Genomic DNA, 25,777 nt, shown 5'->3' with positions numbered 1-25,777 from the left:
GTTTCGTGCCCGAGCACGTTATCAAAGGGCAAGCCCTTTGATAACGTGCTCGGGCACGAAACGCATTAGGGAGGAGCCAGGGTGGTGACGTCACGCCGCACAGGCCACATGGTAGGTCGGCAGCCATTTTTACTACTGTCACAATAATGTGAGTGATTTTACCTGGATTTACCTTTGTAGATGTTCTCTCCCTCCTCATTGGCTCAGAGACAGCAGCAGGAGCGAATGAGGAGATAGTAGGGGGCGGGACCGAGCCATGTACTGTGTGTCAAACACACAGAGCAGCTCAGGAGCGAGCCCGATTGGGCGCCGCCATAGCAAAGGATTTGCAATGTGGCACTCACAAGGTAGAAGGAGCCATGGACACCAGCAGAGGACCATTGCAGAGCAGGTAAATATGACATGTTTGTTATTTAAGAAATAACCGAACTTTTACTATCACTTTAAATGATAAACATATACCTCTTTCACTAGGTCACTCAAGGCTTCATCTTCAGATGCCACTGAACCCAGGTGCTCACACTGCCGAAATGCTTGTGCAATTAATGAGCTGTGGTGAATCAAAATTTCAGCGACCTCACTTTCTCTATTTAATACTGTCATCAGAAAAAAAAAAAAATCAGGTGAAGCATAGAAAAAGTAGCAGAGAGCGTAAACAAAATTTCTGACTTTGCTAGCTTCTGCAATCTACTGAAAATGTGTCCCATTTACTGGAAGAGAGATTTTCTATCACTTCCTGTCCTGACAGGAAGTCACAGGTAAGGTTTTCCTGTAGGGGTACAAACAGTAATAAAAACCTAATAAAAAAATTGGTGAAGCACACACACAAAGCAGAAGCAATAAGCTAAATATCTGACTACACCCACTCTATCCAAAATAGAAGAAAAACTTTGGTTAAAAATGAGCTTAAACAGTTTATACAAGAACTGAGAGACAGCAACTCTATTAATATGTTGGGGGTACAGTTAAAACTAGCCAGTGTCTATAAAGTGGTAAGCTCTCATGACAGTCGTAAAATTCAAAAAGTATCCCCATATGTACTATTTTTTTTTCATTTGTAAAGTGAACTTTAATTCATATGTTTGTCTCTGAAATCGTCATACCGCTTTGGAAGAAGACATCAGCTCCAGGCTCTTTACGGACCTCATCCATCAGAGACCTCACAGCTGAGCTCAGTTCTTCCATGGATAAGAGTAGCTGCCAGACAGCCATTACAGGCAAGGTTTGCTCCTCGAAGACTGTAGATATCATAACACTGAAAATGCGAGTGTTGCAGTTTTTCCTGACAATCTGCTCCATCACCTAGAAAGAAAAATTTAAAAATACAGTAATTACATTTTATACATAGCATCACCTGAATACTGAACATGTGATAATTTATGTTTCCCCATGATGTGCTAATTCTCCACTGTCCACTGGCAATGGTGGGGGAAGAAGGGAGGCTCTAAGGCCTCATGCATACGAGCATATGAATTTATGCTCCAAATATGCTGCATTTGTTCTGCCAGAACTTGTTAGAAAAAATGCCTCTAATGTTGCATATGTACGCATGTCTATGTGCATACGGCATTGAGCAAAATGCATCCTACTGCCCAGAATAATCATTCATGGCCATTGGAATAAATGTATGCTTATACGTGTGCGCATATAGGCATAGAATACACTGATAACATTGCTCCAAAAGCAGGCTCTTGGGTATTTTTCTGACTCTCTTGACTGCCACTCTAAAATACGCCTGTAAATGACACCGTGTATATGCACATTAGATAACCTAGAGCTGAATAAAAAATAGAAAATGCCAGAATCCTTTAAGTGTGCATAAGGCCTAAAGTAAGCAGAACTTCAACTATAATTACTTCAAACTTCCGATTTCAATTATTTATTAACATAAATTTAGGGTGAGAAGAGTGTTGAACTTTGCTCACAGAGGATACCTGCAAACTCTAAAGTAAAGCAGAGCATATTGTATACAAGAGGCACATAATAGAGCAGGGATGCTCAACCTGTGGCCTTCAAAGCCCTCTGATGTGGCCCTCGTCTACAACTCAGGGAAGTGACTGCCTGAGGTCAGCAACCCATTGATGGAGATCTGTGCTTGCCAGCTTGCCATCCCAGAGCATTAGAGTCGGTGCTGGTAGGCGGCCATGCAGAGAGCAGCAGCCGCACCAGCTGATGCTAACTTTGCAGTGGCAGCTCCTGTCCGAAGCGAAGTGATACAAGATGCACTTTGCCTGGGTCCTTTCTAGCAGCCTGGAGAGCGATGCCAGCAGGAGCTGGAAGAGGGAAGAAGGGAAAAAAAAAAAAATTGTCATCCTTTAGCAGACCAAGCTGTCCAGCAAAAGTGGCAGTTAGAGGGTTGAGACAAACCATTTAACCACTAACAAGAGTGGGTACAATGGTCAGCTTTTATTAATGTATGTGAAATTTCGCTTGTAAAAAAGTTTCTGCAACTGCTGAAAAAGGTTTAGCTGGAGTTCAGCTTTAACCACTTGCCTACTGGGCACGTTTACTCCCTTTCTGCCCAGGCCAATTTTGAGCTTTCAGTGCTGTTGCACTTTGAATGACAAATTGCAGTCATTCAACATTGTACCCATATGACATTTTTATTATTTTTCTCACACAAATAGAGCTTTCTTTTGGTGGTATTTAACCCTGACTGGGGTTTTTATATTTCGCACTATAAGCAAAAAATTAAAAGAAAAAAAATAAATAAAAAAACGTTTTTGGTTATAAAATTTTGCAAACAGGTAATTTTTCTCCTTCATTGATGTCGTTGCACTGATGAGGTGGCACAGATAGGCAGCACTGATATGCAGCAATGATGGACACTGACAGGCAGCACTGATAATCAGTGCAGATCTGGTCTGTGACATTTTGCGGTTATCAGCAGTACTTTGCTGCCAATACCTGGCAACTGTATTTGCTTTTTGATATGCTGTGTCATTGAACACAGCTGGTCATGTGGTAAAAGGCTGCTGTGATTAGCCTTTTACCTAGTCATGCGATCAGCTGTGCCCTCCCAGAACTGGACAAATGCGCTGTAGCCGTCATTCGTTGGTTAAGTGGTTAAAGCAGAACTAAACCTAACCCCCCTTTTAAAGCCAAGGAAGCTGCCATCCTATCTTCTGTTTGATCAGCAGTTTACATGGTGCTCTGCATGGAATCAGTTATGACAACGCCCATTTGATGGCTTGACAGTTTGGTTGAGAGCACAAACAAGTGTGACAGCTATCATTCACAACATGTCTGAATGTAACCGTTTTGGGAAAGAGTTAAATCGATGGGTTTAGTTCCGCTTTAATTAGTTAGTCAAGTCAATCTAAATCTGCTAGTACATCTATGACCACCCTCTCCCCAGACTGACAATGCTGCTGTCCAAAAGGTATCTTTGTTGCACCTCCACAGAATGGAGACACCCTAAGGCAGGAAATGTGTTACTGGGCCCCCTCGGTCTCTGCCCGAATCACACACCTACTGAGCGACATATCAGATTGGATGTCGCTCCACTTCCTTAAACTGAATCTCTCCAAAACCGAGTTTCTTGTCTTCCCCCCAGCCCGAACCCCAACCCCCATTGACTTCTCCATCACATCCAACAATGCCAATATCAAACCCGCCCTGCAGGCCAGAGTACTTGGTGTCATTCTGGACTCCAACCTATCCTTCCAGCCCCAAGTCCAATCTTTAACAAACTCGTGCAGACTCCACCTCCGCAACATCGCCAAAATACGCACGTTCCTAACCCCAGAAACCACTAAACAGCTCATCCACTCCCTCATCATATCACGACTCGACTATTGTAACTCCCTCCTCACTGGCCTGCCTCGCCGCTGGCTATCCCCGCTTCAGTCGATCCTGAATACGGCTGCCAGACTCATTCACCTTTCCAACTGCTCCATCTCCGCCACCCCCCTCTGCCAATCCCTCCACTGACTTCCGATTGCGCAACGGATCAAATTTAAAATCCTAACACTGACGTACAAAGCTGTCCACCATACTGCCCCGAATTACATCACTGACCTAATATCCAAGTACCGCCCAGCATGCACACTCCGCTCCTCACAAGACCTCCTTCTCTCTAGTTCCCTGGTCTCCTCCTCCCATGCCCGCCTCCAGGACTTCTCCAGGGTGTCACCCATCCTCTGGAACTCCCTTCCCCAACCCATCAGATTATCACCTACTCTCCTCTCCTTTAGGCGCACCCTGAAAACCCATCTCTTCAGGGAAGCCTACCCCACCCCCTGCTAACTTGACCGACCTCCTCCACTCTTCCTACCACTCCATCCCCCACAGCTATCTCCTCCTGTACCACTATCCCCTCCCTCCTAGATTGTAAGCTCGAAAGAGCAGGGCCCTCGATCCCCTCATGTTTTGCATTGTATTGGTATTGTTCTGTCACATGTGCTGTCCCCCTTTGTAATGTACAGCGCTGAGTGAACTATTGGCGCTTTATAAATACTGTATAATAATAATAATAAAATCATCTGGGGAAAAAAAGGAAAAAAAACAAAATAAATGCAGCCACTGCATTAATGACTGGCAAGCTACTTTTGGGTTTAGAGCAGCTCAGCAGAAAAAGCCAAACTCATCCTGCTACAACCACAGAAAGATTGAGGAAAGATCACCCCACAAAAGGAAGCAAATATTGTTGGTGTGGCAGAGAACAAAAGCCAGTTCTTCACCAAAAATTAAAAAATCTATTTTGGAATATGTGGGATTTCATGGTTAGCATATGCAGGCTTTAGAATAAGATTCTAGACAAACACAGAATGCTTTCAGCTTAAAAGCTAAGTTCACCTTTAGAAGATTGTTATTGAATATACCTAAATTTAGGGTATAACATGTAACACTCCTAATCATCTATCTCCCGCTGCTAGCACTCCCATCTCTGACAGCGGGTAGGGGGATCTTCTCCCTGCGCCCATGGTCAGAATTTAAAAACAGCGTGGCTGTGCGGGGCTCCGTAAACACAATCGCATCATTTATTTACAGTTTCCTGTGAATGACAAGTAATGTCAGCCATTGCAGCTGACGGCTGGTAGTTCTCAATGAACTGCAAGGGCATTGGTGAGCACACTCACAGTTCATTGATTCTTCCTGCCTTTCAGTAACTGTCTGTATGGGAGGTACAGCCAGACAGCTTACCGAGAGTCTGCAGGATCCTGGCATCGTACCCACGATCTACTGATCACAGGTGCAATGCTTTACAGGCTGAAATGTAAAATAATAATAAATGCTTTTTAGCTGCAAAAAGATGAGCATTTATTATTTTTTTTTTTTTTACAAAAGGTGAACTTAGCCTTTGAACAAGGGGTGCTCAATCTTTTGAAGAGCGAGTTTTTTTTATTTTGAATAGTAAAATTAACATTTTCCTACTGATGCTGCTAAATACCAGAAGAAGGGAGAGGAGATGCCGGCTTTAAGTGTTTGCAAGAGGAAAATGGAGAGGATCGGTACCTGTGTACGTGTCCCTCCTGTCCAAGTGTAAAACAGAAAGCATCAGGGAGGCCGCATGGGCCACCTAGAGCATGGGGCAGGGTCGCCATGACACTACACCAGTGATTTGGTGGGGGCTTACTGTCCTGAGCCCCCTATATGGCTGGTTTTACACTGGTGTGATGCAGTTTACTTGCAATGCAGGTGTAGCACAGTGCACCAGCGGCTTTCCTGCGGGTTAGCTACTCTTTGCCATAGACTTCTAATATATCTTGCGGGTGTGGTGCTCCTGCATTCAGGAGTTTTGAAGCGCTTTCAGAGAGTGCACCAAATTTGAAAGATAGAAGTCTATGGCTCAGTGCAGCTAACCTGCAGGAGAGCCACAGGTGCAACACGCTGAACCCTGGATCAGTGAGAAAGCAGCCTAATAGTTGTTAAGCCTTTTATAGGTGCTAATATGCTCGTTACAAAAGCGCAGTGTGTGAGCTGTTTAATACACTGACCTTTTGTCCCCTCTTTCAGCTTCTGCTAGCATCACTCTCCAGGCTGCAAAAAAGGTCCCATGAGAAGTGCATCTGGTATCACTTTGCATGGGACAGGAACCGACACTCCCTATGCGGCTGCCTGATTCCTCCCGCTGGTGGCAACAACTCGATGCACTCTCTGGGATGGCGAGTTGGCAAGCCCAGATCGCAATCAATGGGTTGCCGACCCCAGGCACACACTTCCCTGGTTTGAGGTCAAGGAATACATCAGCGGGCTTCGAGGACCATGGGCTGAGCAACGCTGCTTTGAATGCTTTCATCCAATATCAGTTTGGGGTATACTTCAGATGCTTACACATTTGTATGAAGGATCAAAACCAAAGCAGACTGATGCACCACAAAAGCAGCAACAAAACACAAGTGTCTACTGCTTCATGTAATACAAAATACAAACATGCTATTTCCAGATCCTTCAAAAATGTTTTATACACATCTGTCAAAAGGCAAAAACACAAATGTCAGTGCAAAATAGCCCTAAAAAAAGCATAGTGCTACAAAAGGCAATAGAAGCTCACCTCTTTCTCACGGTCTGTTAAATGCGATGCTGCTGAAATGCCACCAAGTATGATGTCAGCATCATTCACCACTTCTGAAAAATTTTCCAGGTATTGTTTCAGCAACTCTGCTCCATAATCAGCTGTACTAAGCTTGCCTGCACCAGAGGAAGAAGTGGAATATTTTACATCAGTTTAATACATTGTCAGATAGGAGAGTTTGGTGCAACTTACAAAGAATGACTCAGTGGGTTTCTTACACTACTCCCACATTTACAATTTACACAATTGCTCATTTCTACCAATTTGAAAAAAACTGTGTGGTTGCTGTAAATTATGCACACGATCACAAACTGTAAACATCTATCTTGGACAGCCAATACAATTCTTCGTAAATCTTTGATACATACAATCTCAAACTTATGCTAAAGCACACTAAGATAAAACAGTGACCTGCCAGTAGATTTGTAGGGCATACAAGGAAATCACAACACACACAAGGAAGTTACACAAACCTGAGGAGAACAAACAGTGGATATAAAAAGTCTACACATCCCTGTTAAAATGTCAAGTTTCTGTAATGTAAAAAAAAATTTGACAAATAATTTCAGAACTTTTTCCACCTTTAAGGTGACCTATAAACTGTACAACTCAATTGAAAAACAAACTGAAATCTTTTAGGGGGGGTGGGGGGGAATTAAGCATAAAAAAAAACAAAATAATGTGGTTGCATAAGTGTGCACACCCTCTTATAACTGGGGATGTAGCTGTGTTCAGAATTAAGCAATCACATTCATGTACCATAGGAGTCGGTACACACCTGCCATCATTTAAAGTGCCTCTGATTAACCCCAAATAAAGTTCAGCTGTTCTAGTAGGGCTTTCCTGCCATTTTCTTCGTCGCATCCTACAGCAAAAGCCATGGTCCGCAGAGAGCTTCCAAAGCATCAGAGGAATCTCATTGCTAAAAGGTATCAGTCAGGAGAAAGGTACAAAAGAATTTCCAAGGCATTAGATATACCATGGAACACGTGAAGACAGTCATCATCAAGTGGACAAAATATGGCACAACAGTGACATTACCAAGAACTGGACGTCCCTCCAAAATGGATGAAAAGACAGAAGAAAACTGGTCTAGGAGGCTGCCAAGAGGCCTACAGCAACATGAAAGGAGCTGCAGGAATATCTGGAAAGTACTGGCTGTGTGGTACATGTGACAACAATCTCCCGTATTCTTCATATGTCTGGGCTATGGGGTAGAGTGGCAAGACGGAAGACTTTTCTTACGAAGAAAAACTTCCAAGATGGGCTACATTTTGCAAAAACACATCTGAAGTCTCCCAAAAGCATGTGGGAAAATGTGTTATGGTCTGATGAAACAAAAAGGTGCAACTTTTTGGCCATAATTCCAAAAGATATGTTTGGCACAAAAACAACATTGCACATCACCAAAAGAACACCATACCCACAGTGAAGCATGGTGGTGGCAGCATCATGCTTTGGGGCCGTTTTTCTTCAGCTGGAACTGGGGCCTTAGTAAAAGGTAGAGGGAATTATGAACAGTTCCAAATACCAGTCAATATTGGCACAAAACCTTCAGGCTTCTGCTAGAAAGCTGAACATGAAGAGGACCTTCATCTTTCAGCATGACAACGACCCAAAGCATACATCCAAATCAACAAAGGAATGGCTTCACCAGAAGAAGATGAAAGTTTTGGAATACCCCAGCCAGAGCCCATACCCGAATCCAATGGAAAAATCTGTGGGGTGATCAGAAGAGGGATGTGCACAGGAGATGCCCTTGTGATCTGACAGATTTGGAGTGTTTTTGCAAGGAAGAGCGGGCAAATATTGCCAAGTCAAGATGTGCCATGCTGATAAGACTCATACCCAAAAAGAATGAGTGCTGGAATCATATAAAAGGGGGCTTCAACAAAGGATTAGTGTAAGGGTGTGAACACTTATGCAACCATATTATTTTAGTTTTTTTATTTTTACTTCCCTCCACCTAAAAGATTTCAGTTTGTTTTTCAATTGAGTTGTACAGTATATAGGTCACATTAAAAAGGTGGAAAAAGTTCTGAAATGATTTACCTTTGTCTCATTTTTTACATCACAGAAACGTGACATTTTAACAGGGGTGTATAGACTTTTTATATCCACTGTACTATACCAAATAATATACCCAGGAAAAACTGGTGCCAGGACCTGACTGGTGAAAGCCAACACTGCTAAACCATGGTATTGTTCTGTGGATGGCAACATGCATACTTTCACTGCTGCCCAGAAAAACGGAAAAGTTTGCTGTTAAAGGCAAAACATTTTTTAGGCTTGTTTTATACCTTTGAAGTTGGACTTTTTGCTGTGTGGCTCCAGTAGATCAAGCAATGAGTGGAGGTCAGGAAATGCTTCTCGAACAGCTTGAAGAAGCTTGATGAGACTGTCAGGGCTCAGGGTTTTGGTTTCTGATGCCTTCCTTAACAGTTTATCCATAGCTTCCTTATGTGACCCACCTTCACAGCAATCAATGATCACCTATCAATATATTCAATGTTACATAAGAACCATCAAAAACAAAAATACACATATAGGTGCCCTCTTCTCACATACACCAATCTAAAACATATCCCTGTGTTGTAGGCTATTAACTGGACAATGCTAGTTGGAATCTGACTTGTTGCTACAGGGAAACACAGACAGTACTTATTTAAGGCATGTTTGTGGATGAGGATTGGACTTTATTGTGCACATGCTGTGCAGGTAAAGCACTTCAATAAACAATGAATGGGAGTGTATCTACACCGCTTTCTTGCACCTGAACACAAATATACCAAGTGTAACACTAATATGATTTGATGTACGTGTACACAGGCACGCATATTTGAGTCTTCCTAAAGAAAAGCCAATGTAAAAACCTTTTTTTCAATGTTGGTAAGAAAGTCCTCCTCCGCTGTATCTAGGCACTCAATGATTGGGCTGAGCTCTGTAATACACTGGATCAGCTCTTCCCTCCGTTCCATCAGAAGATCAAATAAGGTCTTTTCTTTTTCCACCAATACTGGAGGCCCTGTGACAGAAAAGACAACGAGGCCATTTATAAAGCTTGCACAAACCAAAAGATTTGTAGTTGCTGTGCTTGAGGGCCCATATTATGTGTAAATGCATGTGAGCTGCAACACACACACACACACACACACACACACACACACACACACACTTCTATTCTTCATACCCTGCAACCAGTTTAGTTTTCAAGGGCTGTGTAGTGCAGCACATCACAATATACAAAAGCATGTGCTGCTATGCACCGAGTGGTGGTATGAATGGACTCAATTTTGTTAATTATTTAACCACCAAAACATTATTATTATACATATTTATATAGCGCCAAAGGGTATGCTCAGCTCTGTACAATAGCAAGGGGGACAGAACATGAGACAAGACAGTAACAATACAATACACGAGGGGTTCGAGGGCCCTGCTCTTTCAAGCTTACAATCTAGGAGACAAAACATGTACATATACGCAGTGTACACACACAGTATATGCATTATAAATTATGTGTATCTGCACAAATCTGGATCTGAATTTTTCATCCACACAGGATCAGGAAAGTCAAAGCCTTTCTCCATAAGCTCTTTTCACCAGGAGCTCCACCAGGCTGATTAAGCCAGTCACCCAGGTGCTAGCAAACTTACAGGTCTACAGTGCTCAGCATAAAGGAGTACCACCCGTTTTGAAAAGTAAGATTTTAATCAATATCTCATTGAACACAAAAACAATTTCCAAAATTTTGACAAAACTGAGTTTTATAGAACAATTCTTTAGCTCATTACATGAAAGTAAGGTTAATAGTATAAATTGGATTACAAAGTCTTCAGTTTCATTCAAATTCGTTCATGCAAAAATGAATACACTCCACAACAACAAAAAAAAATACTACATCCAGTAATTTGTATGACCTCCATGATTTGTAAGGACAGCACCAAGTCTGCTAGGCCTGGAATACAAAAGATGGCGACATATTGCAACATCTGTTTTTTTCCATTCTTCAAGAACAACCTCTTAGAGCCTGGATGCTGGATGGAGAGTGATGCTCAACTTGTCTCTTCAGAATTCCCCATAGGTGTTCGATTGGGTTCAGATCAGGAGACATATTTGGCCACTGAATCACTTTCACCTTGTTCTTCAGAAATGCAACAGTGGATGTGTGTTTTGGATCATTGTCATGTTGGGAAAATGAATGACGACCAACAGGCAAAGAGTGATACTAGCATCTTCTCTTTCAATATAGAGCAGTACATCTGTGAATTAATGATACCATCAATGAAATGCAGCTCCCGACACCAGCAGCACTCATGAAGCCCCATAGAAGGACACTCCCACCACGTTTCACTGTAGGCACCATCCATTTTTCTTTGTACTCCTCATCTTTGCAATGTCATAAAGTTTTGAATCAATCAATTCCAAAAACATTTATCTCGGTCTCATCACTCCAGAGAACAGAGTCCCACTGGTCTTTTTCAACATGGGGAAGATGAAAGAAAGAGCGCACAAACCTTGCGCATTACCTCAATAAATAGTGACTAATTTTATTAATAAGGAAATATACTCACAAAATGATTGCATAACAGGCATAAGTAACCATAATCCAAACAGGGTTACAGGTAAATCAAAACGGGGGGGGGTATGAAGGCTAACGCGTTTCAAAGGGTGCTCCCTTCTTCATCAGAGCTGGGTTTGGCAGATAGAAACTTCAGTATGGCAGAATTCCCATGGCAAGGAGATATTCAGCCACTGAGTGTCAGTATTACAGCAGTTCAGCCTGTTTAGTGTGACACTAGTAATACTGCTGTAATACTGACACTCAGTGGCTGAATATCTCCTTGCCATGGGAATACTGCCATACTGAAGTTTCTATCTGCCAAACCCAGCTCTGATGAAGAAGGGAGCACCCTTCGAAACGCGTTAGCCTTCATACCCCCCCGTTTTGATTTACCTGTAACCGTTTGGATTATGGTTACTTATGTCTGTTATACAATCATTTTGTGAGTATATTTCCTTATTAATAAAATTAGTCACTATTTATTGAGGTAATGCGCAAGGTTTGTGCGCTCTCTTTCATCTTCCTCTACAGTTTTATTAAGCTTCCCCAGCTTCATGATAGAGCTGCACAACCTCTGATCACAAGTGGATGAATAGACAACACGCTGCTTGTCACTAACGCCTGTTTGATCTGAGTCCTTGAGCGCAGGAGATAATGGATCTTTGGTGACTTTTTCAGCATGGGCCCTGGCAAATTCTAGGGGCTTTAGAAGAGATTTCCTTCGTGGAAGACACCCATGCATGCCATTCCACTGCAGTATACGCCGTATTGTGTCATGGGAAACAATCACCCCAGTTTGGCTTTCTACTTCTTTAGCGAACTTCAGTGAACTTGAATGGCGATTTTTTTTTTTTTCAACCCTTCTCATCACAAGATGCTCCTGTCGAGGTGTTCCACGGACAGCCTGTGAGATGGTTGCAGTTCCATCCTTGTTACATTTTTGTCACTTTTGCTACAGTATTCTGACTAAGTAAAGCTTTGCTGATCTTCTTGTAGCCTTCACCTTTCTTGTGACCAAGCACCGAGGGCGCGGCGAAACACATCACAGAGCGTGACCGGAGCGTGTGGCTGAGGCCATCTTCACATAGGATTCGAGTGGTTAAAGCAGCATCCTTTCTTACATTGCACCCACATGCCTGGAAACATTGAGGACACTGCTCCCCCTTTCATACCGGTGAGGTGATCATTGAGCTCCAGCTTGGATCGGCACCATTTCGTTATATACACCAGCTTACTGGACTCACCTGTAGTTGAATTCTTGTTAATTAGGATTTTGTCTAACATTTAGCATTGCTTCTAAGACTTTCACTGGGGTGTATTCATTTTTGCAACATGGTCTTATTTTTTTGTGTGTGCAAATTAACAAATTTTGTTTGCAATCAGTAGCCCACATTTGTGGGAGTATTTTGTAGTATAGTGTCCCATAGAAAATGTTGATTCTGAAAGGAAAGTAAAGGTTTTCTGACAAATCTGTCGGGGTGTAATTATTTATGCTGAGCACTATACATGTATTGTTGTTTAGCCACCTAAACTGAAGCAGCTGCTCCATTAGCCAATTAGGTTACCGCTACACTTTTAACAAAATCTGTTGTAATTAAAGAAACAAGTGCCTCTTCATTCACTCTGGCTATGGGCTTTGTCCCATTAAATGATAGTTTCACCTTTTGAAAAAAAAAAATAAATGCACATTTTTTGCAGGTTAAAAAAAAAAGTTAAAAAAAGTGTATTTATTATTTTTTTAATCTAAGAAGCCTACAGTGCGTTGCACCCATGATCAGCAGATCATGGGTGCAATGCAAGGCTCCTGCAGACGCTCAAGGTAGTTCACCATCGCAGCTCAGTGAGAACTACAAGCCATCAGCTGCAATGGCTGACGGTACTTGTAGTATAGTCATTCACAGAAAACTGAATGAATGACGAGGCCATGTGGGCAGTGCCCTGATCGGCTGCGCTGTTTTCAAGTTTTGACGGCTGGTGTGGGAAAAAGATCCCCAACCCACTGTCACAGAGTGGGGAGCGCTGGTAGCAGGAGGTGAATACATAAGAGAATGTTACATGTTATTCCCTAAAATATGGGTGTAACATGCTCCTAACTGCAAACTTATCCTTTAGACAGAGATTCCACCTCTTCAACAGCCATCTAAGCATCTACAATGAGCTGCTGCTGCTGGTGGATTCAGAAACTGCTGGAACTTTGCTCAGATGCACCAGTCAGTTTGAGATGAAATCATGCTCTGGATTCTTGGGGTCTGTTGGAAAGCAAAAGGGACACAACAGGTCCTATATTGTTCACAGCGTACTTTTAGCCTATAATCTGCACAGAAGCTCCCTCAGCTGCTATGTGCAATCCCCCAGCTGCCCTTACAACCTACCTGCATAGAAAAAAAAAATCTCAAGAAAATGCTATACAGCATATCAGAAAATTATAGCTAACAAATTAATAATTATTCATATGCTACACACATTGTGTGACAGTACTGCTCAAATGCCTGCCAAACCTGTCGGTTGGATCAGCATTGTGAATAGACTGATGCAAGACACCTTCCTGAAAAGACTGATGAAGAACCTGTGTGGCACCCAGTGAGGATTTTGGAGAAGTATTGAGAGGCAATTATAAACTTGGAGAGGCATTTAAAAAGAGAATAAAAAAAGCAATTGCACTTTAGGGCATCATTTTTGTACCAGGATTCCATCCAAGGTTGTCAGAGGTTCCTTGAGGACAAAGTAGTGTGGTAGATTAATCTCTTTCCTACAGTGACCACCAAAGTCAGGGGTCACCACAATTTTCAATATATTATTTGTTCAGATTATCACTGGAGATAATTTTGTGTTATAGTGCTTGGGGAAGGAGTGATTAAAAGGAGAGATGCGGCCAAAGCTCTTTTGGCCCTACTTCAGTTGATGTCAAAGAGCTGGTCCAGACTGTGGAGAGATCCCAATTTTAATGTCAGGATCTACCCAGATGCCTGGACCGGCAGCTAGCTCAGCCTCTCGGAGTGCCGCTGAAAACCCAAACCAGCTGCTCCTGCCTCTTCCACAGCCCAGCGCTCCACTGAGCGTTGAAGGGGCAGAGAAGAGAACAGTGACTAAAAGGTAATTTGTAGTGGGAGTTCCCTGAGACCTGAAAACTTTTTCAAAGGGTGGGACTCATAAGTTGAATAAGACTGGACTAGTGGAAAATACAGGTTAGAAAAAACCCCCAAAAAAACAAAAAAAAACAAAAAAAAAAACAAAAACACCAGCAGGCTTAGACTTGAGTTTCATTTTACCTGTATCTACATCTATTTCCTTTACAGGATCTTTGCATGTTGGCTCTTTTTCAAGTAGGGCTTCATTGACACTTGGATTGGTGTCCCGGCACAACTTCAGCAAAGCCAGAACCGTCTCAACGACAATACTTTGCCCATCCTTAACCTTTTCCAGAAGTTTGGCAAATGTTGAACTCCCCTCTTCAGCTTGGCAACATTCTACTACAACCTGCAGAGCAGCACAGACAATGGAGTTACAAAATACCATATACTTGGAGATATATCGATATTGCTGCTTTGGACAACTCCATGCAATAAATTAAAATGTGTTTATACCAGAATGGCTCATGAACTTTGAAGTTGAACCCTTTTGCTGACCTGCACTGGTTCATATTCTGCATTGCAGGTGGCTGGACCAGTTTTATTATTTGTATACAGATGAAAGTGTGCGAAGAGCCTTTCAAAACATTTTCTGAAACTGCAAAGCCTATAGACTTACTGCTGAATTTGTATGTCCTATGGTAGCTGTGCAAATTTTTATCAGTGATGTTTTCAGTAAAAATATGCTATTTATTGAAGCAGAACCTTCAGCCAAAAACAAAAATGAATATTCCATTAACAGATTAACAAGAAAAAATTATTTTTTGAAATATTTAGCTTCTATCCAGAGGTTACCCCTGCAGTACATATTTTTGTCTGCTTCTTGTCAGCGCACGAACAGATTGATTCCTTGTTCAGCTTCTTCCTCTTGTATTTCAGCCATTCTATACAGGGACTGAAAGAGGCTGATACCAAATCAAATTCAGATACTTACATTGCTTGCATTTAATCACTTATGAAAGATTATAGAGTTGCATTAATCTGTTTTTTTTATAGCTTCCTAGAGTTCAGCTTTAATGCACCTCAATGTAGCATGATCCAATACAATTTTCTTTTACTATTTACAACCCCTGGCAAAAAAAAGTATGGAATCATCACTCTTGGAAAATGTTCATTCAATTGTTTAATTGTGTAAAAAAAAAAAAAAAAAAAAAAAAAATCACAGACATGTCTCAAAACTATTTTCATTTAATATTCCAACCTCCTGGCTTTAAGAAATACTTAAAGCCAGAAGATTAACAAAAAATAAAAAAGAAAGAAAAAAACTGTAGTCAATTACAATTGTTTTTGCAGATCAAGCAGAGGAAAAAAATATGGAATCAATTCTGAGATAAATATTATGGAATCAACATGTACTTTGCAGTTCTAAAACAAACATCTGCATCAGATTACATCTGCTAATTAGTCTGCAGTTAAAAAAAAAAAAAAAGTGTTTGCACACCTTGGTGAGCTGTTGCACCAATCTGATTGGCATAAATCATGGCTCTAACATGAGATGTCAGTTGAAACAAAAGGAGAGGATTATAAAACTTCTTCAAAAAGGTAAATCATCACAGAATGTGATCAATAAACAGTGTCATGCTCTACTGACAATTTCAATATAAAAGTATCAAATATGTGAATAAAATAAATATATAAAATAGTCCGACATCAAATTAAAGTGACAATGCAATCATGCTGCTGCATACATGTCCTTAATTAATCCGTGATTTTGACATTTCTTCTAATAGTGTGATACGAAGTATATATCGTGCAGTCCACCAATCATAAAAAATGTGTACAAGTTTTGATCATATTTATTGTGACACACTGGTATGAGTATGTGTAGAGTATTTTAATTTTGCATACACACAATTTAGTCATTTTATTAACTGTTTTTACATCATTCACAATATGTAAATATTTATTCACACTGTGTTTACACCAATGTAGCTCACAAGAGCCCACATTTTAGAAATCATCACAGAATGTTGCAAATGATGTTGGTTGTTCCCAGTCAGCTGTGTCTAAAATCTGGACCAAGTACAAATCAAATGGGAAGGTTGTAAAAGGGAAGCATACTGGTAGACCAAGGAAGACATCAAAGTGTCAAGATAGAAAACTTAAAGCAATATTCCTTGAAAACAGAAAATGTACAACAAAACAAATGAAGAACAAGTGGGCAGAAACTGGAGTCAATGTCTGTGACCAAACTGTAAGGCATCGCCTAAAGGAAATGGGATTTCCATACAGAAAAGCCAAATTAACACCTAAACAGAAAAAAACAATGATACAGTGGGCTAAAGAAAAGCAATCATGGACTGTGGATGACCGGATAAAAGTGATATTCAGCGATGAATCACGAATCTGCATTGGGCAGGGTGATAATGCTGGAACTTTTGTTTGGTGCCTTTCCAATGAAATGTTTAAAGACAACTGCCTGTGGAAAACGTGCAAATCACTGATCATGTGGGGTTGCATGTCAGGTAAAGGTACGGGGGAGATGACCGTCATTAAATGCACAAGTATATATTGAGATTTTGAACACTTTTCTAATTCCATCAATTGAATGGATGTTTGGTGATGATGACATTTTTTAGGATGATAATGCATCTTGCCATAGGGTAAAAGCTGTGAAAACGTTCCTTCAAGAAAGACATACAATGTCAATGGCATGGCCTGCAAACAGTCCAGACCTCAATCCAATTGAAAATCTATGGTGGAAATGAAAGGAAAAGGTCCATGACAAGGCTCCAACCTGCAAAGCTGATCTGGCAACTGCAATAAGAGAAAATTGGAGCCGGATTGATGAAGAATACACTTTGTCAATAGTTAAATCCATGCCTCAGAGAATTCAAGCTGTTCTAAAAGCCAGGAGGTGTTGCAGCAAAGTACTAGTGGTGTACTGTAGTGTGTTTTTCATGATTCTATAATATTTTCCTCAGAATTGAGTGATTCCATATTTTTTCTTCTGCTTGATCTGCAAAAACAGTTGCAACTGACTACAGTTTTATTTATTTTTTTAAGTGTTTCTTAAACCCAGAAGGTTGGAATGTTAAATGAAAATAGTTTTGAGGCATGTCTCTAGATTTTTTTCTACACAATTAAATTAACATTTGGTAGGAGTAGTGATCCATACTTTTTGCCAGAAGTTGTACATTGGTTATTGCCACTAGGTGGCTGAGAAGAGGGTGACAAGTCTTCCATATGAAGTAGATAGACTTCTGATGTTGCCTCTGTGGACTGCAAAAGGAGATCAAGGACAGAGTCCCAGACTTCCTTCTTCCCTAACACTTGGTGTAGTGCCAGTAGGGAATTTCAGGATCCATTCAGAGCTCTACTGGCCAGAAGACCAGGGAGATGAGCCCCATAGACTTCTATGGGGCTCCAATGCACAGGGACAGGGAGAAAGGATTTGCAGCACTGGATATAAAAATAAAAAAAAAAAATACAGGAGGCCGCAGCAGTGGATCTTGGTATATACGCATCTGTGGCGGAGGAGATCTGTTAAGTCAGCGGAAGAGGGTTAAAAAGAATACACTTTGTCTGAAAATGCACTTCTTTAAAGTGGATTTCCAAGCTAAAAACGTAAATCTTAAAAATGCTCCCTTCCCCCTCCTAATGCCAATGCTGACTAACCTGTGTAGGAATGATTTAAATACTCGCCTATTTGCAGCGAGCTCCGGTCATGTGACCCGGCTAATCTGCATCAGTCAGCAGCCACAAGCAAGAGGAAGAATCGCCAACAGATGGGCCATGGGAGCCTATGGGTGATGTCAAGGCTCCCAGGCATTCCCAGCAGCTGTCGAGTACGCTCTCCACTCCCCTGCTGGCTGACGCAGGGAATCACATAGCCAGACCACTGCGGACTGACAATAGGTACACATCGTTTTTACACAGGTTAGTCAGCATAGGCGTTACAAGGGGGAAGGAAGCATTTTTAAGACTGGTTAGGTTTAGTCTGGAATCTTACTTTAACTTTAGAATACGAACTACATTTACAATACTTTTTCCCTCATAATAGTGCATGCTTTTTGATATCTTGCAGTTAATAAAATATGACCCTGCCACTGCCCTCCACCCAGCCCTACTTCTGGTCTTCTGTCAAAACTGACCACAGCTGCAAACAAGTTGTCAGGTGGTCTGCTTGCAGCTCCACTGTCATTCTGTTATATCACAGGCTGACTTCCCCTGTACAGCCCTGCTAGAGAATGACTGACAGCTGTTCCGGCATATCTGAATAATTGTGACCAGGCCCTGCCCTGCTCTTCAGCTACAACCTGCAATTTACTGCAATCACACAACTACAAGAGCATACATTCCATCAGATACTTCAATGTAAACAGCAGCAAAGGAAATATAGAAATATAAAAAGCATGTCCAACCACCTGAACCTGATATGCTTTATCCAAAAATCATGGAACATGACTAGCTGCTTTGGGCAACACTCTGATCTTGTTACTACTTATTGTTTGTTATATTTGGCCCAGTGAGTTGCAGAGAGGTCCCTTCTTCCATCCATAGCACACTCACCTGTTTTTCAGCCTCTTTGATATCTTCACACTTTTTCAGATTTTCAAGAACACTTTGGGGGTCTGAGAGTGCCTCGCTGAAGATACTCTCATAACGGATAAGAAAATCCAACTCACCCGATGTTTTTTCCGACTCTAAACATAACATACATCAAGCACTATTAACAAAGAACAAGCATGGAAATAAAAAGAAAGGCAATTATCCTATTTTTAAAGTCATACACCAATGTCTGTTTAGTGCAATTCTATTAGTCACCAAACACTGCTACACTAAAGAAGCAAAGAAGTGTTATTTTTTTAAATCTTTAATTTTTTTTTCCCATTGTTAAAGCTAGGGTCTCTGTATTTACATGTTATAATAGAGAGAGTAGCACATGCCGTAAAAAAATGTTATGGTTACATTTGACCTTAGCTCTGCTGAGAGGTGGAAGGGTTGGAGAAAAGGACAATCCTTGGTGAATAGTGCCAGAACATGGCAGCACTGGAGTATGCAATATCATTTCTAGCCCTGGAGCTGTGCCATATCTGCAACTATTTAGGTATTGTTGTCTGATCTACTCAGCCTTAGCAAACTGACGAAAATGTTTAGATAACTTGAAAGTAAATGGTGTCTTGAAACTGCTGAAGGTGGTTACACATGAACACAGGGGTGCACTCTATTCACCCAGAGAAAGTTGGACCTAAAAAACTTTTCATCCCACATCTCAGCCCTAACGCATATTGAAGGTTAAAATACTTTATTTGTAATAAAAAGGATCTATAGATACAACAGTTTTCTTAGAGTTCTAGGAGTCTGCCCTGCTTTCTTCCTAAATGCAGTGCTGCTAAAGCTGAACTACCCTTGAAGTGGGGGTTCCATCCACACAGCAAGGGTTAAATGCACGTTTTTGTCCACAGTATTTTTAAATGTAGTTTTACTTACCCTATCCCTCGCTCCCATAGGCTTCCTCCTCTCCGGTCCCCCGAAGCTGCTTCTCTTCGGTGCTCCAGCCAACAGTCACACTCCGATGTCACAACAAACAATGCAGTACCAGTAGAAGGACCAGCACTGTAAGTAAGGATGGCAAGGGTCTGCCCACAACCTTGAGCATCGGAAGGAAGAGGAGAGCATCGGCTGCCAGGAAGCGAAAGACAAGATAAGTAAAACTTTTTTTTTTTCGTTTTAAATGGTACCCTAGACAAGAATGAGCATTCAGCCCTTGAGTGTGGGGGTAGCTCTACTTCACAGGTAATTTTGAATTTCCCCAGAGATCAGTTTTAATGGGTATCTATACCCAATTATCTTTTCCCTGTTTTAGATAGAGACCTGTCAGGTTTTACTGATGTCCAGGGCTCTGTGAGAAAGATTCCCTTCACTTTTTGTTCTTGAAGCAAGACTTTACCAAACAAGAAGTGAGGGAAAAATCTTCAGCAGGGTAACAGACAACAATAAAAAGCTGACAGAGGTTCAAGCATCCCCCTACTTAACCTAAAAAATTGTTTTTGCCACTGTCTGTTTTGAAATGTCCCCTCATTTCCTGTCATGAGGACAAGACAAAAAAATTTGGTAAAAAGGTTGTTTCTCCAGCAGAGTCTCTGAAGGCAGTAAAACCTAAAAAGAGTTCTAATCCTTCCCCACGCTATCCAAAAAATAAAAGTTTTGCTTACAGATACACTAGGTAGAGCTGAAAATATTCACTTGCTTCTAATAACCAGCTTCATGATGGCCCTTCTCCCAGCCTGACATAGTGGACTGTCAATGTAACCGCACATACAGATTTCTATGTGTTAAAACTTACAGCACAACTAAAACGCTAAATTTTTTATTTTGATTATACTGATTGATTAGAACAGCTGTCAGTTTTTATTGCCATCTGTGTCCCCATTAGGGAGATTCACTTTCTCCATTTGTCCGGTTTACCATTATCATTGAAAATAAAAGAAAAACCCAAATTTTGAGTTGTCCCCAGAAAAGTAATAGAGGGGAAATCTTCCAATGGGGACACTACTTCTGGTAAACTGGGGGTCCCCAAGGGATTCTCTTTATTTACAGGGATCTTCTCACACTGTTTGGCTATGGTACAGGAAGTGAAGGTAAATCTCCCCAATGGGACATAGATGGCGAAAAATAAACTGACAGGAGTTATGACAGTCCCTTACTCTACCTGACATGAAAACATTAGCCTATAGTTCTACTTTAAAGTGGTTGTAAAGGCAGAACATTTTTTTTACCTCAATACATTCTCTGCATTAAGGTAAAAAACCTTCTGCATGCAGGTTCCCCCGCTTATAATTACCTGAGCTCGATCTCGATCCAGCGATGTGCACGAGAGTAGTGACTCTTTCCCTCCCTCATTGGCTCAGAGACAGCAGTCGAGAGCCATCGGCAATCACAGCCAATGAGGAGGGAGAGTGGGGTCGGGCCGAGCTACACTCTGTGTGTCTATGGAGTGAGCCTGCACGAGCGCTCCATCAGCAAGTGGCTAGAGCAAGCGAGAACAGAGACGTGAAGGATCGGGGCTGCTCTGTGCAAAACCATTGCACAGAGCAGGTAAGTATAAGATGTTTGCTATTTTAATTTAAAAAAATTGAACCTTTTATATCACCTTAACTACTAGCAGCGCATGAGGACACTACTGTTGACAAAAACTGAGCAGACTGGGTCCCTCTCACCTAATATGGAAAATGGCTGTTTTGGGGCTAGTCATCAGCCATAAAATATCCCCAACAGTCAGCCAGACTTTACAGCCTGTAACCTCCCTCCAATATTACCTGTTATGCTGGAAAACAAACTGTGATATATTGTATTCTGTTTCATTGCACTGCAGTGAAATAAAATAAAAACGAAAAAAAAAAAAAATGAATTTAGCCGTTACCTGGCTTATCAAGTCTTCTTTTCTTTGCTGCAGGCTCACTACTCTCCTCTGGTTGAGGCAGTGTACCATCTTGTCCTGAGGACTCTGGGGTCGTTTCAGTACAAGTATCCCCTAAAGCAGAATCTGTAGTTTCTCCTACTACGGTTTCTGATACAAGCTGATTAGTGGTCTCTTGCTGTACTGGTGGAATTAATGGTACAGTTTCATCCTTAGCAGGAGACAACTCCTTATCCAACCCCTCAGATGATAGTTCAGTATCTATCTGTGCAGGGCTTGGTGGTCCTGCTACACTTGAAGGCCCGATCTCACAATCAGTCTTTCCTTTAACACCTTTGGAACCTTGCTGTGGTTTAAATTGTTCTGTAGAGCACACAGGAGGTGCAGGATTGGTGGTCTGCAGGTTCCCATTAGCGTCCAGCTTCTTAGAAGAAGAAATGAGCTTTGTTACTTTATCAGCCGCTCGCTTCTCAGGAGCGGAAGCTACAGACGTCCCTCCCGTACTCATGGGCAGTAACATCTTGTCAATGGCAAAAGTCTCACTTACGACATTGCTCCTGGGGACTGCAGGCTTGGCTTCAGGTTTAACCAAGGTTAATGGCTTAATGGAAACATCCTTCACCTTTTGACTCTGGGCAGAATGATTCATAAGCTCTGTCAGGAGGTTCTTACAGCTCACAGCAACATCAAACATTTGAAGGCTGTCTGCCACAGTAATAATTTTTGTCAGGTTGTGTTTTCCAGGTGGAAGTTTTCCTGAGTACATCATCTCCAGCAGCAGAGAGAATTCTTCTGGCGATACAACAGAGGCATCTATAGAAATTGTTTCTGTTGTTTCCAGTAAAGACTTAAAGAGGAGGCTTGCAGCAGAAAGGACAAGTTTGTGAGCTCGGAAATGCAATGTACCAACGAAAATTGTACAGTCACAAAATTGCTGCTCTTTACACAATGTGTAGACTTGCTGCAGGAGCTGTCGGCTGTAATTTGGAAGCTCCATTGTTTATATATAATCTGTATTATATTATGTATTCTTGAGGTTACCTAGAAAAAAAAAAAAGCACATAAAACCCGCTAAATAAAAAATGATAATTTTCTAGAGCACAATAACAACAGTCTAAGGCTGAAAGACACTAAAACAACATTATAGTCCCACCCAACCGGCCACACAAGTTAGGATCTGACCACGAACAAGCTTCCAATCCTGCAGGCTCCCATTAGGCTGTAAAACAGGTACCCATGGCGTCTTCTCCCCCATGCTTCTGCATTCACAGCCCTGATGAGACCACTGATGGACAATCCCACTCCCAGAGTGTAGGGGAGAGTGCTGCCTGCTAGGGGAGTGGAGGAACCAGCAAATAAAGCGGTTTTCTGCAGCCCCCTAGATGTACAAGCAATTAAATTGTTACTAAACCCAGGACCCTGTATTTGCTATATCTGGTTGGCATCCCACAGAACATAGAAATGCAATTATTTTAGTAAATTAACATCAGTAGTTAGAGCAGTCTTGTGACTTCTATCAGTATCCAGCAGAGCACTGGTTAAAGCTTGTAGAAACTTTCATTCCCCTCACACTGTCCTATGAGACTGCAGGACCCCTGACCCTCTGTCTGGACAGTGCTGGTTGGCCCTGTGCTGATCACATGCACTCTCCCAAAAAAATAAACTCTCTAACAATACACTCAAAACTGAGCAGGTGTATCTTGCCCCCAAGGCTCTGTTCTATCAAGAGAGGAGTCAGGGACAGTGGAAGAAGGGGAGGATCAGAAAAGACAGGATTAAGCATCATTCTTTACAAAATGCAGAGGACTACCCCCTTACGTTCCACAGCGAGTATACCAAGCAGGCTTTACCCCAAGCAGGGGCTGACCCATGCAGGGGAGTATTTTTATTTTACCTGGAGATGGCCTTTCAAGAATATGTAAACCCAACATTTCATATTCCTGATCTGTGCCTGCTGTACCATGTACCTGTAAAAGTATCCTATCCTCTTTGTATTGCTTCCTTTGCAAGAAATCCCTGCTGTTCCTGCCAGTCACTATGCTCTTCTCTTAAAAAAAAAAAAAAAAAAAAAAAAAAAAAAAAAGGGAGAATATGTATTCGTAATGTTTTTATATCTATACACAAATGTTTTGCCTTCACTTCTATTTTACACTGAAGTTGTTTTACAAGGTGAGGGTTTACATATAATTTAAGCAAATATCACATGGTTTTCAGCTACCTGGAGTCAAGTGGTCTTTCATATCATCATGGAGGGATGCTACTGTTTTCATTGGTGTATGTAAAGCCAAAACCTTTTCTGTTTTAGATGGAGTAAAAGAAGGGGTTATTTTTTTTGCTGTCTCTGTCCCACTGGGGTGATTTCCCATCACTTCCTGTCTTGGAATCTAAACAGGAAATTAGAGGAAATGTGTCTGAAGGGACTGCAATTCTCATCATAGGAACAAAACAGTTTATATCTCCCCAGCTTCAAGGGAATACCATTTAAAATGTATTCACTGTGAGGAACACCAGCATTTACAGACTGAAGAAAACAAAAAAAAAAAAAATTAAAAGCACGATCAGATGATCTTCAGAGCAGAAAAACCACTTGACGCATTTTGGCTGTGTTTGAGCATTAATGCATGTCAATGCCCAGAATAAATGAATATTCTGGCCAATGGAATCCATTAACGCTCAAACGCTTGATGTACCTAGATTTGTGGCAATATGTGGCTTTAGGCGTGTTTTTTTAAGCAGCTTTTCTTCTGCCAGCAGTACTGGCACTCAGAGGAGAAAAGCAAACGCCCGTGTGCATGAGGCCAAATGAAAACATCTCAGCAGAAAATTCTCTCAAAATTGCTTTTGAGAGATTTTTATGATCACCTCATAATGTGATCACTGTCTTCTTTGTGCCTTGTTTACACAATGCTGGTGTAGTGAGCAGATATAGGCAGACACGCTACATTTTTTGGCAAAGCACTGGAGCTCGCCTACTGTCAGCGCTGAGCACGGAACCACAGCTCCACTGAGGAGGTAGTTAGATGTGAATGAAATGTCATTTTGCCAATTTAACCACTTTAACACCATGCTTTTTCTGACACTTTTGTCTGATTTGTGAAAATCAGTATTCTTTGCTAGAAAATTACTTTAAACCCCCAAACATTATGTATTTTTTTTTTTAAAGCCGAGGTCCTAAAGAAAAAAAATGGCGGGTGTTGCATTTTTTTTTTTATCAAACAGTATATGCTCAGTGGTTTTCTTAACCACTTGCCCGCCGCTCTATAGCAGAAACGCTGCTACAGGGCAGCAGGGCTGTGCAGAATCACGTATATATACACGTGATTTGTATTTCCAGGTAGAGGGTGCACGCACCGCCCTACTCGAGCCACTATTGGCTGCTAGGGATATCAATCACCAGGTCCCAGCCGGCACTTGGTGATCATAGGGGAAAGCTGAGAGAGGAGGGATCTGTATGTAAACAACACAGGTCTCTTTTCTGTCAGCATGGACCTACTTCTTTCAGAGAGATACAAAACAGCATGTCTCCCTAGTAAAACAGCACACAGTTAACCCTTTGATCTCCCCAGATGTTAACCCCCTTCCTGCACAGTGTCATTAGTACAGTGTCAGTGCTTTTTATTAGCACTGATCACTGTATTAGTGTCCCTGGAGAGGTCAGTGGCAGTTAGTCAGTTCCCACCCAGTGTTAGAATGCCCGCTACAAGTCGCTGAGCACTGCCACTAGTATAGAAAAAAAAAATTAAAGTATATATACACCACCATTTGTAGACGCTATACCTTTTACATAAACCAATTTACACGTATTGGGATTATTTTTAGCAAAGACGTAGCAGAATACATTTTGGTCTAAATTCATAAAGAAATTTGATATTTTAAATTTTTTTATTGGATATGTTTTATAGCAAAAAGTTAAAAAAATTTTCAGCCTTTTGTTTATAGCGCAAAAAAAAACAAAAAAAAAAAAAAACCGCAGAGGTGATCAAATACCACTGAAAGATAGCTCTATTAGTGGGAAAAAAAAAAAGACATAAATGTCATAAATGTCATTTATGTACAGCATTGCATGACTGTCAGTTAAAGTAATGCAGCGCCATATTGCAAAAATGGCCTGGTCAGGAAGGGAGGTAAATCCTCTGGAGGGCAGGTGGTTAAACACATTGTTTTGGGAAAAAATACACTTTAATGAGTTTTAATGAGCAAAAACA

At 41.3% G+C, this 25,777-nt stretch overlaps 1 protein-coding gene across 2 annotated transcripts in view; it reads right to left on the bottom strand.

The window, feature by feature from the left end:
* ZBTB40 (zinc finger and BTB domain containing 40) overlaps nucleotides 1-25,777 on the bottom strand; it is a 51,707-nt gene that overhangs the window by 24,069 nt on the left and 1,861 nt on the right. For both annotated transcript variants that reach the window (XM_089660048.1, XM_089660050.1), the window contains exons 2-9: nucleotides 21,576-22,613; nucleotides 18,722-18,855; nucleotides 14,351-14,558; nucleotides 9,391-9,542; nucleotides 8,818-9,010; nucleotides 6,497-6,633; nucleotides 1,104-1,302; nucleotides 463-596 (exon numbers count right to left, since the gene is read on the bottom strand). In XM_089660048.1, coding sequence (XP_089516174.1) covers nucleotides 463-596; nucleotides 1,104-1,302; nucleotides 6,497-6,633; nucleotides 8,818-9,010; nucleotides 9,391-9,542; nucleotides 14,351-14,558; nucleotides 18,722-18,855; nucleotides 21,576-22,569 — 2,151 coding nt within the window. In that variant the 5' untranslated portion in view covers nucleotides 22,570-22,613. The remainder of the gene's footprint in view (nucleotides 1-462; nucleotides 597-1,103; nucleotides 1,303-6,496; nucleotides 6,634-8,817; nucleotides 9,011-9,390; nucleotides 9,543-14,350; nucleotides 14,559-18,721; nucleotides 18,856-21,575; nucleotides 22,614-25,777) is intronic.

Source organism: Staurois parvus, unplaced genomic scaffold (genome assembly GCF_062004578.1).
Source record: "Staurois parvus isolate SC_StPar_1 unplaced genomic scaffold, SC_StPar_1.0 ptg001200l, whole genome shotgun sequence".
NCBI classification, from domain to species: Eukaryota; Metazoa; Chordata; class Amphibia; order Anura; family Ranidae; genus Staurois; species Staurois parvus.
This window is presented reverse-complemented; position numbering and strand designations above follow the sequence as displayed.